The sequence below is a fragment of the Gossypium hirsutum genome, chromosome D07 (genome assembly GCF_007990345.1).
Source record: "Gossypium hirsutum isolate 1008001.06 chromosome D07, Gossypium_hirsutum_v2.1, whole genome shotgun sequence".
NCBI lineage: Eukaryota > Viridiplantae > Streptophyta > Magnoliopsida > Malvales > Malvaceae > Gossypium > Gossypium hirsutum.
The window spans coordinates 57,389,805-57,406,428 of NC_053443.1; the positions used below are offsets into that span (position 1 = coordinate 57,389,805).

At 32.6% G+C, this 16,624-nt stretch overlaps 2 protein-coding genes across 3 annotated transcripts; both read right to left on the bottom strand.

Moving 5' to 3' along the window:
* Window positions 1-9,378: 9,378 nt before the first annotated feature.
* LOC107958585 (uncharacterized) lies at window positions 9,379-12,042 on the bottom strand. The gene is made up of 4 exons (XM_016894398.2): window positions 11,089-12,042; window positions 10,399-10,452; window positions 9,971-10,030; window positions 9,379-9,680 (listed from the first exon to the last, which is right to left on the bottom strand). The coding sequence occupies exons 1-4, from the start codon at window positions 11,395-11,397 to the stop codon at window positions 9,552-9,554; spliced, it is 552 nt and encodes a 183-aa protein (XP_016749887.1). The 5' UTR covers window positions 11,398-12,042; the 3' UTR covers window positions 9,379-9,551.
* A 32-nt stretch (window positions 12,043-12,074) lies between these two features.
* On the bottom strand, window positions 12,075-15,863 carry LOC107958584 (ankyrin repeat domain-containing protein EMB506, chloroplastic). Of its 2 annotated transcripts, XR_001700668.2 has the most exons (9): window positions 15,537-15,854; window positions 14,585-14,825; window positions 13,728-13,807; window positions 13,523-13,621; window positions 13,347-13,445; window positions 13,156-13,254; window positions 12,972-13,070; window positions 12,461-12,645; window positions 12,075-12,358 (listed from the first exon to the last, which is right to left on the bottom strand). XR_001700668.2 is itself a non-coding variant. In XM_016894397.2 (8 exons), the coding sequence occupies exons 1-8, from the start codon at window positions 15,789-15,791 to the stop codon at window positions 12,541-12,543; spliced, it is 1,077 nt and encodes a 358-aa protein (XP_016749886.1). In that variant the 5' UTR covers window positions 15,792-15,863; the 3' UTR covers window positions 12,075-12,540. The 2 variants fall into 2 exon arrangements, 1 of the variants encoding a protein (XP_016749886.1); XM_016894397.2 differs by having other exon boundaries at window positions 12,075-12,645; window positions 15,537-15,863.
* Window positions 15,864-16,624: the final 761 nt, after the last annotated feature.

The window sequence follows — 16,624 nt, forward strand, 5'->3', positions numbered from 1 at the left end:
TCATTTTCAATTTGTTATTTATAATATTATTTATAAAGGTGTTTTTTAATTATAGAGATAAATATCAAATTTATACATGAACTTTGCTCTAATGTAAAGTTTAATATATGAACTTTGATTTGGTGTAATTGTGCACATCAAACTTGAATAGTGATTCATTTGTATACATAAAACTTTGGATTTGATTCAGTTGTACACATTTAAAAAAAGTTAAACATATACATTTATTTTCATTTTGAATTAATATAATTGTTTGTGTATACAATATATCAACGTAAAATGGTGTTAATTCAATAATATTTTTAGTAATTTGTGAACATTTAATCAAATTAAAATTTCATATATAAAATTGCACAAAATCAAAGTTCATGTACGACATTACATATTACATCTAAGTTCATGTATAATTTTTATATTTATTTCTTAATTATATTGTTATGATTTATTTAAATTTGTTATTAATAATGTTTTTGTGCAAGTTATATTTTTATTTATAATTTATAATATAGGTGAATATTTGGTATTCTGGTAGTGTACTTTTATTCTTCCTCAATGAGTCTTAAAAAATTGACATTTGTCTTTTTTTTAAATAAATAATTTACTATATCTATAGGACACTTGTCAATCTCTTGACCCTATTTGTAAAGTTTAAAAACTCCACTGACAGTTTACCAAATAATTTCTTTGTAATATTAGGTTTTAAATTTTAGTATTTATAAGGCTAGTTAAATAAATTTTATATTTATTCATAATATCTATTATTTAAGTAAGTTTTATTTACGGATTTGTTTTTTTTAATTTATATGTTAGGTTTTATTTATAAATTACTAATAATATTATTAAAATTTTATATTTTTTTAAGTTAGTATTTATTTTATCTATAATTTATATAAAAGCATGAGTTTGAAATTTTTTTGAACTAACGAGAATATTAAATTTTTTTATTATATTACTAAATTCACATTTTAAAATAAAAAAAGTTAAAGTAAAATAGAAGTTGTGATAATTATACATTTAGAAATATTTATAGTTTATGGGAATAAATTATATTAAGGTGATCCTAAAAAGCATAGTTTTTAGGCACCAATAAAATAGTGTCACGTCATAAAATTTTAAAGATAACAAAGTATTATTATTCACTTATCTATATCTAATATCTTCTCCAACTTAATTTAACTTTAATTAAATTACTTAAAATAATTAATTTTTTAAATTATAAACAAACATCTTTCTTTTGCAAATTTTAATCATTCTATTTTTTTCCATAAGTTAATATTTTTTTTATTTTTGTGCAACCATTTTTTTTAAAAATAGCAATTTTTCTGTATTTTTTCCATGTCATTAACATATAATTTTTGTGATTATTTTACCCTAGACCTCAAACTCAAAATCTCAAATCTTGAACTTAAACCTTGAACCATAGGGTTTAGGGTTTGGGATTTAATGTTTAAGTTTTGATTTCTAGTTTTGGGGTTCAAGGTTTAGGTTTAGGGTTAAAGAGTTTGGAATTTAAGGTTCAAGTTTAAAATTTAAATGTTCGAGGTTGTGAGTTACGAGTGTGGGGTTTAAGGTTCATGTTCGTGGTTGAAAGGCTTTAGTGTTATGGGTTCGAGTTTAGGGTTCGGGTTTAATGTTCGGGGTTTAAGGTTTGAGATTTTAGATTTAGGGTTTAATTTTTAAGATTTTATATTTAGAGTTTAAGGTTTAGTATTTTAGGTTTAAAATTCAAGGTTACATATTCAAGTTTAGGTTTAAAACATTTCTATTTCAAGTTTAGGGTTTGTGATTTTAGGATTTAAGGTTTAGTGTCAAAATATAAATGTTTAGCGTTTAGGGTTTGAAGGCGTGAGTTTAATTTTAGGGTTTAGGTTTCATAATTTTGAGTCTAGGGTTTGATATTTTCAATTTAGGGTTCATGGATATTAGTTTAAGTTTAAGGTTTGGGTTTCCATATTTTGGGTTTTGGGTTTGGGATTTAAGTTTTAGAATTCAAGGTTCATGGGTTTCATTATAAATTCTTATACATTCGAATAATAAATTATGCTATGCATTTCTAAACTTGGTCTTCCACTGTCTATACTCTTATCTATATTTATACATTGCTAAACTTAGTCTTCCACTGTCTACACTCTTATCACTATTTATCCTTTCTTGAATGTTAGAATTTGGATACATACAAGACTATTCCAATTTTTAGCATCAGAGTATTGGTCTATACTTTGTCTACGATTATATTTTTAATTTATCTTCGATGATGTTAGTGGAATGCACTTAATTTAGGTTTGCTAATCCACCCCAATTCAGGGTAAAAGTTACTCTTATAGCCCCTATTACGAGTCTACGGGACCCTAGTAGTTTAAAAATAGACAGGGACTAATTTGAAACAATTCTGGAAGAGGAAATAATTACAAAAAATTTGATTTCAGGGGTCACACACCCGTGTGGCCAGGCCGTGTGCCTCACGCGGCTGAGACACACGCCCGTGTAACTCTCTGGATTGGGTCTCACGCCCATGTGTGTTGCCCGTGTGTGACACACGCTCATGTGGCTAGGCCGCGTGCAACCAAAAGTACCTTAAAACTCAAGTTTATCATTTCCAATTGACTTGGACACTAAGCAACTCAATTGCCAATCGTTTAACCTATTCAAAACACGATTAACCATGCCCAAAATACACCAAATTCATCACCTAATATGCCTAACCAATGTACCCTCATTGGTACCACATTTTATAAAACAACACATCAACATTCAAGATTTTCATTCATATCACACTTACCATATTTGAACTAACTTTCAAACTTCTAAAGTTACCAAATATGAAGCTAAGCACATACCAATCATTATGCTAAGCTACCAAACTTTAAACTATCACATACCAAAATATAAACTAGGCTAGCATACCAACATAACCTCAACCACAACCATATACACATTTAACCATCATTTCACTAGCAACTAAGTTAACAACATCTTATAAACGATATCAATAAAAGACTCCTTAGGTACATGCCATTACAAATTGAAATATCACCACACTTGAGCTCAGGATTTGTGATTTGATGCTAAGTCGGCAAAATTCGAACAGTACCTAGCCTGCACACAAAAAACAAAACCGCACGCTGAGTAAAACTCAATGGTATTTCTATAATCCAAATAACATAAACTTGATATAAGTATTTAAAATGTAAAATGCAACAAGTAAGCTATGTTCATGTGTTTCAATTAAATAGTATAATTTTTTCTCATTCCTTATTCACATCTACTAAGATTTTCACATGTTCAAATATATAAGTATATATCAATGGCATTTCATTTAACATTTGAATACATCATCTCATGAAATGGCATGATTCACATCTTTGATAAATATTTGAATTCATTCAAGTTTCAAATCTCAATTCATCAATTCATATTTCATTTCTCGTCTCATAATCATTTCTCATATTTGCCTTTTCAATATTTTCTCATCTAATATTCATTTCTCATCTTTGCCATTTCAATATCAATCACATAAATTATTATTTTACTTTCCTCTATTAACACGACACAGACTCGGATGGATACACGGATTCAATCAACACACCAATTTGGCACCCAGTGCCTCATCGGATAAATCCGAAGTAATAACTGCGCCCAGCGCTATATAAATTGACACCCAGTGTCTCATCGGTTAAACTGAAGCAAATTGACACCCACTGCCTCATCGACTCGAGGTCGAAGTAATCCTTAAACTCTTTCTATCCTATGGCATGCCATCTATATCTGACTCAGCCCGATACAGTTAATAGTGTTTCATTTCACTTTTCAAATACGACCAATATCCAATTTCATGAATATATATATCATCACATATAAACATATATTCAATTTGATAATAATCACATTTTTCTCAATACACATATATTCATAATCAATATATTTTATAATATACAAAATCAATTCATTTCATTTCAATTATGAATTTAATTCAATTCCCAAGTGCCAAAATACTCACCTCAAATGCTTACCATATGCAAACAATTATATATGCAATAATCTACTATTTAATTCGGATTATAGAAACACAAACCGTGATTTTCGAGCTATTCGACGTCGATTTTATCCTTCCCCTTTTTACTCAAGGATTCCGGTACGACGTTATCTACGGAACAAAACAATTAAATCATATTAATATTACACATTTCAACTTCACATTAAATTTCAATTTTCACACTATATTTTGCTTATTCTTCAATTTAGTCCCTAAATCGAGACTAATTTTAACCTTCACAATTAACTTCATATTTTTATACTAATTTCACTCTAGACCACATTTAGCTTCCTCTTTTCCAATTCGACCCCTTAATTTTGAATTTTTCATAATTTAGTCTCTATTGTTCAAAATCAACAATTAATTCCACAATTTAGTCCTTTTCTATTTCTAACTTATCTATTTAATCCCTAATACTTAAACTATTTAATAATGTCAACATTAAAATCTTGAACAATACTAAAAATTACAATATGAGTCGAATAGCCCTAAGTACCAAAATTCCAAAAATATAAAAATTATAAAAAAAAACTAACAATTGGAATTTGAAAATTTAGAGCGCTTGGTGCCGTCAGCCACTTTCTTTCTTTCTTTCTTTTCTTTTCTTTAATTTGCATGCAATTGTTTCATCTTTCTTTCTATTTCTTTATTATGTTTTCATTTTATTATCTTTATTATTATTATTATTATTAAAGTTACTTTAATATATAACATATACACATGCAAATTCATTCAACCATAACCGGCCACCTCCCATTATTTTAATAATGGTAAATTTGCTACTTTAGTCCCTTCTATTTCTTTCAATCTATAATTCAACTTTTAACCCTTACGTGATTTGGTCCCTATACCTTAATAACTCCTAATTTCACAAAATTTACTATTCCAAAAATTAATTAGCTACCCAACTAACTTTGTAAATATTCAATAAAAATATTTACGCGTCCGGTTTACGAAAACAGAGTCCCAAAAATACGTTTTCCGACACCCTCGACTATTGGATCGTTACAAGAAATCTAAGCTTAAAATTTATAAGAAAAAAGTTAAATATAATTACAAGAATAATTATTAGTTAAAAAAACTTTGACATAAAAAAAGTTGTGCTAATTTTATTAATGTAAAATAAAATTCTAAACATCTTAATTATCACTTAGTTAATGTTAGAGTTAATTATGTCAATTAATTATTATTTTGAATAATGTTACTTTACATTAATTATCTAAAGTAAAACTGTCACGCCCCAGAATATAGGAGGTTAATTGTATTGGATAAACAAAAAAAAAATTGAATAAGCTTGATGGTTAAGTGCTGCTCTCCTCTCTTAAAAGTCCTAAGTTCAAGTCTCATTACTCTCTTAGTTAAATATGCTTGTTCTCCATTGTTTACTCAAGTTAGCCCAAATGTTTAAGAGTTAACCTTCCTTTCTTGTATTCTTAAGTTCAAACTTCAAATCACACCTTTTTCTTTTATTTTCTTCTGAAATTCGTCCAGCTTTGGGGAAATTGTAAGTGACGCCCCTTCCCAAAATAGAATTTTACAACTTGCCCCTTACCAAAATTCCAATAGAATTAAAATTTCACCTTACTTTTCTTTTTAAATCATAATAGAATTTGCTCTTCATTCTCTATTTATTTTCTTTCCCTTTTCTTTACATCATATTTTCATCCTATTTATTGATAATTATTTTATTTTTCCGAATTAAATAATCCTCCATTCAATTGTCCTTTCTATCGGGTTTGAAGTTATCGTTGATAGCATATCTATTCTCACCAAGAATTGGTAAGTACATCTCGTTTTCGATGTTTAAATCTCGAATTTTCGTAATATTATTATCCAACATAAATCTTTTGTTCGATCTAAACAATCTTTTTCGGTTCTTGACAAATCTTTCGACAATCTTGTCAAATATTGAAACCAACCATTAATTCTTATGTAAATATTTTTAAAGGACCTGATTTAGGTGAATCAGATCAAATCGGGTGTGAGGAACGTCGACTGGACTCCCGGCGAAAGGTGTGTGTTTTTTTACAAGCGAACAAGGGTAAACCGTGTCTAGGATTAGGGCCACATGGTCTGCCATACGGGCATGTGGACTACGCGGCCCACCACATGACCATGTGCTATAGAAACCTTAGTGTAGTTCATGTACGACATGACTGTGTCTCCCCTGTAAGTTATTTTTGCATTTCCCTCACTTAAAATCTGACTTCGAGCTTGTTGGACTGCAAAATATCCTTCAGAAATTGTGTCTCGTCTGGGTCGTTGTCACGACATCAACACCTTGGTGTTGTGACATCCTCGACAGACTATGCATTTAACTCATTGAGTGCTTCTATGTTACAACATTGGTCTTCAGTGTCGCGGCATTGTCCTCAGGCAGGCTTTGACTTCTGCATCTTTAGGGTTGTGGCTGGTGTTGCGACATCATTGACCTAATGTTGTGACCACGAGTGTTGGTGTTGTGACCTTGCAGGCAGTCCTCTTGATCATGCCATTCGGTGAACTCCAACTCCTTAGTTGATCCAAAAAAACGTTGGTGTCACAACCTTAGTTTAGGCTCATCTTCTCATTCTTGCATCAACTAAGTGCTTGAAACAAGCTCAACTCAATTATTAAGCTACTAATGGCATATACTTGTCATTTATTCAGAAAAACATTAAAATGCGATAAAAACTAGAATCAAACATGAAATCTATAAAATGGAAAAAAAACAATAAAAGATGCTACAAATTATTCGAGAATAAGGTCTTTAAGTGTTTAAAAAGCTTAATTTGACACGTATATAAACGGGGCAGATCAACTCTCGACCTTAAAAAGGTTACAAATGTTATGAACCTATTGCTCATAAACATTGTATTTCTGTTGATGTAACCTCCATATTTCTCCTCTACATCTGTATCCTAAAATGAAATTGTTGAAGCCCTCCCAGCTCCTTTCTTCCCTATTAATAATACACCTTCCACTAAACCTCTTCAAGTTTATTCTCGTTGCGTCACTTCACATGCTCCTAATCTTCCTTCTACAAATTCAAGTCAGGTAGCTGTCCAAGTGACTCATCTCCTACACTAGCATCTTCTCCACCTCCGGTTTAGCCTCAAAAGGAAGAACACACTCCACATTTTGCTCTTAGAAAGGGTATTCGGTCATCTTGAAATCGTCATCCTATTTACACCTTTGAGTTTTCACCGTCTAGCACCATATTATTATGCCTTCACCTTATATTTATCCAATGTGTAAGGGATTTAAATTGCGGTCGCGGTCGCGTTTTCGGTCGCATTGCGTTTATCGCGGTTGCGGACATAACGGATGCTATTGCGGTCATTGCGGGTATCGCGGTCGTGAATTTTACACTACTTATTGTGTATTGCAGGTATAGCGGGTTTCGGCAATAGCGGTTTCGGACGGTGCCGCTACCGCTATATAACGGCCGCTATTTTGGTAACGGACCGCTATTTAAATCCTATACCTAATACAATTAGTGCAGGAAAGACTGATCATGGATGACAACAAGCTATGGTGGAAGAAATGAATGTTCTTGATGCTAATAATACGTGGGATCTTGTTCCCTTACCACCGGGAAAGACTGTTGTTGGATGTCGATGGGTATACACAATTAAAGTTGGTTTGGATGGGAAGATAGACTGGTTAAAGGCACGTTTGGTTGCTGAATGGTTTTCACAGATTCCTAGTCTCGATTATGGGGAAACTTTCTCGCCAGTTGCTAAAATCACTTCCGTTCACCTCTTGATCTCCCTTGCTGCAATGAGTCATTGGAGTATTCATCAACTCGACATTAAAAATGCTTTTCCTCATGGGGATTTAAATGAGGAAATTTATATGGAGCAACCGCCTAGATTCGTTGCTTAGGGGGAGTCTAGATTAGTTTGTTGATTAAGGAAATCTTTGTATGGTTTAAAGCAGTTCCCGAAAGCTTGGTTTGGACGGTTCAGTGTTGTCATTCAACAATTTGGGATGAAAAGGAGTGAATCTGATCACTCTATCTTCTATCGTCATAACACTCATGGTAAGTGCATCTATCTGGTTGCTTATGTGGATGATATTGCTATCACAGGTGATGATCAGGAAGGAATAATGCAACTCAAGCAACATCTTTTCGAAAATTTTCGAACTAAAGATTTGGAGAAAGTTGAACTATTTTATGGGTATTGAAGTGGCAAAATCAAATACAGGCATTGTGATCTCTCGAAGGAAGTATGTGTTGGATATATTAGAAGAAACAAGAATGTTGGATTGTAAACCTGTTGACACACAAATGGATCCTAATTTCAAGCTTATTCCAGGACAAGGGGAGCCACTAAAAGATCCTAGGCAATATCGAAGGTTGGTTGGAAAATTGAATTACCTTACTATCACACGTCCGAATACTTCTTTTTCAGTGAGTGTGGTTAGCCAATTTCTTCAAGCTCCATGTGATAGCCATTGGAATGTTGTAATGCACATCCTTCGATATGTCAAGCTTCTCTTGGACAAGGTATGCTGTACGAAAATAAGGGATATACACAGCTAGTTGGATATTTAGATGCTGACTGAGCAGGATCTCCTTCAGATAGGAGGTTCACTTCAGGATATTGTGTCTTTATTGGAGTAAATTTAACATCATGGAAAAGCAAAAAGCGAGATGTGGTTGCAAGGTCAAGTGCGGAAGTAGAGTATCGAGCTATGGCTTTAGTCACTTGTGAACTTATCTGGTCGAAACAACTTCTTCAGGAGTTAAAATGTAAAGTTGACAGCCCAATGAAGCTAATATGTGATAATCAAGCAACGTTACCTATTATTACAAATCCGATGTTTTATGAAAGGACAAAACACGTAGAGATGGACTATATCACTTTGTCCAATGAAAAATTGAGTCAAAGTGTATTACGGCTAGTTTTGTCAATTCTAATGATCATTTAGCTAACATTCTCACTAAATCTCCTAGGAAACCTTGGATTGAGTGTTAAGATATGCTGAGATGATTAGCATAATATTAGGGATTGTGAATGTATGACTTAGCCCGTCAATTAGAATCATAGAGATTTCCTTATTTCATATATGTTTTCAGTGTACAAGTACTTCTGTAAGAAAGAAGAATGCCCAAGGCATTTTATTCAGAATTACACTTCTTTTCTCTCTGTTTTATCAAACGACAACAACCTAAATTGGTAGCAGCCAGCAACAGTTTCTTTTCTTCTCTTCCTCTTTTCTTCTTAAATTAATAATCTCCGATCTCATACCGAATATCGAGCTTTGAATTACGAATTGAACTCAACTTTGTTATAGCATGAGGTCAACTTACCCTTTGCCAAACCACAAACATCTGTGCATATTTCAACTTAAAGATGTTAAAGCAAAGGCTTACATTATCATTTTGAACTAATATTCTCTATCAAGAACATATGATCTTTTCATGTTATTAACTGTCATTCTTGGATAGCAGAATCAGAAGAAAGGAGCAGAGGACTTCAAAGATGCAAGTTGTTCTCCATTGAAGTTTCACGAAATCAAAATACAAGATCTAGACAAGAATGTCTTCTTCATCATCAAAACTCAAATTCAATGTTTGTAACTTGAATCCTGCGCCTTGTATGAGCTCCACCAAATTGGATGCTACTCCGGTAGCTTGAACCGTAGTCTGTTTCGTTAACTGAGAAAGATAATAGAAGGGTCATTGCTTTGTTGTAAGTATTGCAATCCCTTGTCCATACGTGAAGGCAGAATGAACGTATAGAAAACTCAATGAATGAACCATGGGATCGTAAAAGAATGAACCATGGGTCTCATAATGAATACATGAAGAGTTTCATCAAGAACCAGCAAGGTAGAAAAAAAGCCTAATATTCTATCACAAATTCAAGTTTCAAAGAAGGTGGTTATGGGAAGTGATCTGAAATCATAAATACGATATATATCAAGCAGCAAGTAAAAAATACTCACCTCAACAGTACCAATACCCTCAAGGACTTGAACCTTCAAATCGGAAACGCCTTCTGCTCCCTACAAGGAACAAATAAATCATCCTGTCAATTTAGATCATAGTTTATGCTCAAACAAAATTAAACAACTTGCCATAAAGAATATCGACGGAAACCTAGTTGTGCCATTAAACAGACATATAATTAGATTTTTCCAGTTTTGTTCTTAGTGAGGGATAATACAAAAAGATTATGTAAAATATTTCTCTCTGCAATAAGCCATTCTCTAAGGGATTGGGGGAAACACTATATAAGCTTGGGGCTCCGTATATAGAACAAGAATTTAACTAAGGGATTGAGTGAAACACAAATAAGAAGTTAGATTTCCCCCCTCCATTCAATCTGAAGATAAATCTAACAAGCTGCCTATCAAAATGATCATTTTGATACCTCTAATGCCTTGGTCACCTTCGGAATTTCAGCTTCATTCAACATTCCATCTGCCTTCAAAACAAACAAGATCAATTATCAGTGACCTATTAATGAATAGTTTCAAGGGAAGAAATTCACAGACAAATATACATATTAACCATATATACAATTTCAAGCAATACTAGTCAAATAGAACCGATTCTTTGCTTGATTTCAAGAATTCAAACTCTGTGGAATACGTAACACAAAGATGCACCCCTAGAGACTAGTCCTTTCAGGGTTCGTGGCTGCCTTTCCCGACAATGTTGTCTCTAAATTTCGAACTCAAGTTCGGGTGCAATGTGAATTAGCAGTGGAGATTCTTTTAAGTGCTATAAAACATTATACATATTTCCAGAATTAAGTAACAAATATAAACTCAGAAAGAAGTTCAAGACCCAGCATCATCCATTTGGAAAACATAACAATTTACCATTACTTATTAAAAAACTAACAAAGCAATTTGAACTTTTACATAATTAAGTAGCAAAATAGAAGTTAGATCCCAAACTTTTATCATCACTCAACCAAAACAATATTTCATTGCATCAAAAGAGGGACTTTGATAGTTCACTAATAAAAGAAGCCAGCTCTGAACAATGGTTCAATTTTCCTTTTGCCAGACCAAAATAACATAAACATTATAATAATTGAAAAAAAGGAACATACCTGGAAGTACATTCTGAGAGTGTCTGAAGGAGAAACAGGAACAGAAACAGACTCTTGTTCGGCTACAGTTGTTTCTTCTCGTTCTTGTTCAACAACAGCTGTTTCTTCTTCTTCTGCAGACTTGAGTTTCCAAGTACCGTAAAGAGTTTTGCTGTTTTTGAAGGATAAGGTTAAGTTGTTGGAAGAAAAGGTGGAAACTTTGGTCTGAAAATGGATAGAATTTGGATAAAAGGAGAGGTTTTTGGGAGATTTAAAATGGGTTTTGGAGATTAAATGCAAAGGAGTTGAAAATGCTGAAATTGTTGCCATTTGGTCTTCAAAATTTGTGCTTTTGGATGAGAGAACTAAGAACTGTTAGTCGATTGTATTATATTATCCGAATTCTGAAGAAGAGGGGGGTTTTGATTTTGTTTTCTGTTGGTGGAAAAAGGGTATTACTTTACTGAGCCTGCTTGGACCAACCTTTTGGTATGAGTTGGATGAGCCCATTATTCTGCTACGTTAATATATGTCATAAATTTCTCTACTTTTTATAAATTTGAAATTTAATCCTTAAGTTCTTATTTTTCAAAATTTATTTTTAAATATTTTTTTATACAATATTAGAAGTAAGAGATAGAGGTAATGCAATCTAAAGTTGCTTGTCAAAAGCTTTAATTACCCTCCCATTCAAAATACTTTAAGTTATTTTATATTTTGATATAATTATATATAATATTCGTTAAATTTTTATATTAACTTTTTATTTCATGTTTAACTTTTTTTTTAAGACTACAATTTTATCTGTTACTTAACCCATTACTGCTGTTAATACAATATTTAAAACTAAAAGCTTATTATTGATCACAAGATTAGCAAATAAATTTCTTTTCCATTATCTTATAATTAGAACAAAGTTAAACTTTTAAATAAACCTAGATAAGGTGAATAAAAAATAATTTATGTAACAAATTTATAAAAAAATTAAAACAAAAATCAAATGTGAATTTAGTTAAAATGGTAAAATTAAATTTATAAATGCAATGACATCTCAAAGTTCAAATATTTCATCATACACATGTATTTTTCTATATATAAAAATATAAAAAGAAACAAAACTACTTCAGCTAGGCTGAAATGAGAAGAATTGTCATTCTACCTTCAACTGTCAGTGATGGAACCGATTGCAATAGCTATCAATCCGCAATATGATCGCCATTGACAGAAAACATTACGGCATGCTTACATGCGCTGTGCCCGCTTACAAGGAATGTCAAGTCCACAAACATTCCTACTCTCCATGTAGAACCATTGCATGTATACATAGAGTTATGTACAATGTCCGGAATTGTGAACTAAGTGGAGATAAGATAGTTAAGATGAATTAGCCTACCGATCTGTCTTCTAGACATTGTAGAATAATCATTTCCGACTTTAAGTTCTATCTCAAAGTCCAGGCATGCATGCAGCTCGTCAAAGACACCTATCAACTGGCAGTATCTTCATTAACTTAGCAAGGTCATACGACTTGAAGTCCTTCCCATAACACAAGCTTAAATCCAAGGCAGTTTTCCCATCCTAAAATACATCAACAATAGAACATCAAATTTATCTAATGCTATGTTACTCTGGTTTCTTTCATGTTATTTGACATATTTGGAGGGTATCCCCATACTAATGTCTCGATCTACATTAAATATAAGTGTCAAACACGATTGCTTCAAGAAAAATGAACAAAAAGAAGAAGTATTTCTAAGTTTTTCCTAAAAATATGCGCCGGGGACAAGTACTTTAAAGAACAAAGAACTAAGAAACATAGGATCTTCCTGCTTCCTCAAACAAATATTCAACAATGGACATGGAAGAGAAAATAGATGAGTTTTCATTTTTACTATATTGGTTACCTTGTTTTTTCGGGTCTTATCTGCACCATTGATCAACAAAATTTTAGCTATATCTCTATTTCTACTTTGAACAGCAACATGCAATGGGGTCCATCCATCCTGTAAGAAGGGGTTACAAAAGAACTAAGAAGCAAAGCTACAAGCAAGATAAAATACGGGTCAAGAAAGTTTAAGAGCAACTCACTTGATCAGCAACATTGACATCTACATCGTACTTCAGCAATAATTTGACAGTTTGCAAAGCACCAACGTGAACGGCGTAATGAAGTGGGGTAGCACCATCCTGATATCAGGATAAACAGATGAATTCAAGTTAATTATGTGTAAGAATGGAACAAGCAGTAACAAGTTTATGATAGGAAAATGTCACCTCACCTTATCTTTGACATGTGGATTTGCACCTTTTCGTAAGAGATGACTGATTACAGCCTCCCTTTTACCAATAATTGCCTTATGAAGAGCAGTGTGACCATCCTGTCTGATCATATCAAAATTAGATTTTGTATTCTCCAAACTGGCAAACCAAAAATTTAGATATGAATAAGATTTACCTTATCCACCTCATCGATGTTTAGCCCATCTTCAAGTAGCTTATCCATAGAATGTATCTGCAATGATAGCGCAAGAGTTTGAAGTGGCTTCCATTTGTCCTGGATATCCGGGTCAAAAAAAGCTAAATAATCAGCCCATAAGAAACAAATATATGAAATTAAAATTATTACATAACGGAACAAGATGGAAAGTAATAGAAATTACAGTAGAGATCTTTCTCAAGTTAGGAGAGGCATTCTGCTGCAGAATTGCTTTTTCTTCGGGTCCCAAAAGCTGCTCAACCTCTGCAAATTATTGAAGATCCTTATGTAGTTCACTTTGCTAAAGATAATATGTATGAAAAGTACATAAAAAATAGTTATATAACAAGGATATCTGACAAATGCAATGAAGAAGACAACTAGTGCAAATGAATTAAAGGTATAACTCCACACTTTACTGGAAAATAATGCAGAAATCGGCTTATGGTCAATTATATTAGTTTGAAGACCTAAGAGTCAAGTTGCAACATAAGACATCAACCAACTAGACACCAACTGGTTTTATATGCAGATTATTAATTAAAACAAATATTATACCTTCACATACAAAGGGAAAAATTCAAATTGATCATAAGAAATATACCATTTTGCAGTTGTTTTCAGATTCGTGAAAGACGAAAGCACTATACATTTCCCTATCCAACACGGAGGATAGAAAGAAAAAGTTTCCCTTATGATTTTACCAGACAAGAACCCTCTTATTCATCTTACACAAGGACAATATAATGCCTGTGTAACTCGGACTTGGGTGTAAGTATTGGAGATGAGTACGGTATGTTCAATTTCCATGCATTTAAAGGGTCCTTAGAGGATCATACCCTAATACCGATAATGCATACTTTCCCTCATGTGTAGCTAGAAAACACATTACCTGAAAACTATCATCTAATCTAATAAGTTACTAACCAGTAGCTCGTAATATCAAATTAATTATGAAAACAATCTAAATTCCCATCTAAAATCTAACAGGAAACATAAGTATTTACAGAAGTAAGTTCCTCTCCAATCAAAAACACAAACCTTTGACAAGATCTTCCTCATACTGATTCACTGTATGGTTATCAACAACTCCAACAGGATTTCCTTGTTGAAAATCAGACCCATCATTCTCTTCCACTTCTTCTTCATCATCATCATGTTCACTTCCACTTCCATCATCTGGGTCTTCCCAGATTCCTTGATGGGTATTTAAAGAAGCGGTTGAAGAACTTGAATTAACCACAAATGGCCTTGAAAAGGTTCCACCCGAATTGCCCAAACTCTATAAAGGATTCGGAAAATCATCCTGTCAGATTCGATAATAACTTACTCAAACAATATCAAAGAACCTAACATTAAGAATATCGACTGAAATATAGTTGTGCAGCTAAACAGATGTATAATTAGCTCTTCCTGTTTTGTTTTTGGTCAGGGATAATACAAAGCAATTATGTGAAATGTTCAGTGACCTATGAATCAACAGTTCAAAGGGAATAAATTTGCAGACAAATATTCATGTAACCGTAGATAAAGTTTCAAGCAAAACTAGTAAAATGAAACCAATTTTTTCTTAATTTCAAGAAATCAGATTCCACACAATAAGTAATAGAAAGATGCAGTCCTAGTAAAGGTTCTTTAAGGTCTATGAAAAACTATACATTTTCCAGAATTCAATGACAAATATATTCATCCATAGATAAATATTAAAGAACAAGTACTAAAGAAGCTATGTTATTACTTAAGTTCAAAAGCAACATTTAACAAATATAACAACCATTCTTCATTACTTGTTCAGAAACCAGTAACAAAATTGAACTTCAACATAATTTTAAGTAACAAATAGAACTTAGAACATAAAACTTATATCACTCAACCAACAAAATTCCAGTACATCAAAAGAGGGGATTAAATAGTTTACATTCAGTTTTCCTTTTACGAGACCAAAAAAACATGAAGCTACCATAAACAGTGTTGAAAAGTAAAAAACCCATACCTGGAAGTACATTCTGAGAGTGGATGTAGGAGAGACAGGAAGAGCTGCTGCTTCTTCTTCAGCAGAATTCAGTTTCCAAGTCCCACAAACGGTTTTTCTCTTTTTGAAGAATAAGGCTAAGTTTTTGGAAGAAAAGGTGCAAACTTTGGTCTGTAAATGGGTAGACTTTGGACAAAAGGAGAGGCTTTTGTGAGTGTTGAAATGGGTATTGGGGATTAAATGTAAAGGAAGTGAAAATGGCGAGAAAGTTGCCATTTTTTTGTGCTATCCGAATTCGGAAGACGATGAGGGGGTTTTGATTTTGATTATGCTTTTTGTTGGGCCTTTTTCTCTCCATTGGGAAAAGGCATTACTCTAGTCAGTGTACATGTTTGGACCAAACTTTTGGTACGAATTGGACAAGGGCCAGCCTTTTTTTCTAGTCTCTAACACATTAACCATTCAATCCTCTGCACTGCAGCCTTTTATTTTTGAAACCAAATTGGCATTTTGATTTTGTATATGAAAGCAGTATATAAAAACAAGTTAACAGTGTCTCTAAAACAACCAACAACCCAACATCCCTATATTCAGTTAGAAAGGTCAAATGCAATTCAACAAGCATTTGGTATATCATTATAATTATTCATTATTGAAGGCACATTTGAAGGTTTTTTTTTTTGAAATTAGAGATTCAAATTAATTATAATTTTGCAAGCCTTCAAACGTGTATTTAACATGAGGCTTGTTTTTGTTTTGTAGAAGAAAGATAGTGAGCTCTTATCTTGTTCATTAAGGAGCCTATACCACTATTGAGTCGCCGGAGAACAATAGGTGCAACGGAATTTAAAATTCCCGAGGTTGGGAATTATGTTAACCTCAAATCTAATAATCCAAGAAGTATTTTTATGATGAATCAGTTCAGACATTGTTATACTAATATGGACTTATACGTTGGCTCGATGCCTTATACCCATGACAACATCTTGTCGTTAATCAACCACACAGTCCCAATGTATTATTGTTATCTCGGCCGGCCCACAATAATACTCAACTAAGAACAATTTAAGAATAGTCATTTTATTCTAGAGACTCTATAATTAATCAAT

Coding starts and splice junctions, on each gene's coding strand:
- LOC107958585 (XM_016894398.2), bottom strand. CDS start 11,397: ATGGCAACAATTTCAGCATTTTCAACTCCTTTGCATTTAATCTCCAAA. Junction 10,453..11,088: donor CTCTCAGAATGTACTTCCAG/GTATGTTCCTTT, acceptor TTTGTTTTGAAG/GCAGATGGAATGTTGAATGA. Junction 10,031..10,398: donor AGGTGACCAAGGCATTAGAG/GTATCAAAATGA, acceptor TGTTCCTTGTAG/GGAGCAGAAGGCGTTTCCGA.
- LOC107958584 (XM_016894397.2), bottom strand. CDS start 15,791: ATGGCAACTTTCTCGCCATTTTCACTTCCTTTACATTTAATCCCCAAT. Junction 13,255..13,346: donor ATCCACATGTCAAAGATAAG/GTGAGGTGACAT, acceptor TCCTGATATCAG/GATGGTGCTACCCCACTTCA. Junction 13,071..13,155: donor ATGTCAATGTTGCTGATCAA/GTGAGTTGCTCT, acceptor CCCTTCTTACAG/GATGGATGGACCCCATTGCA.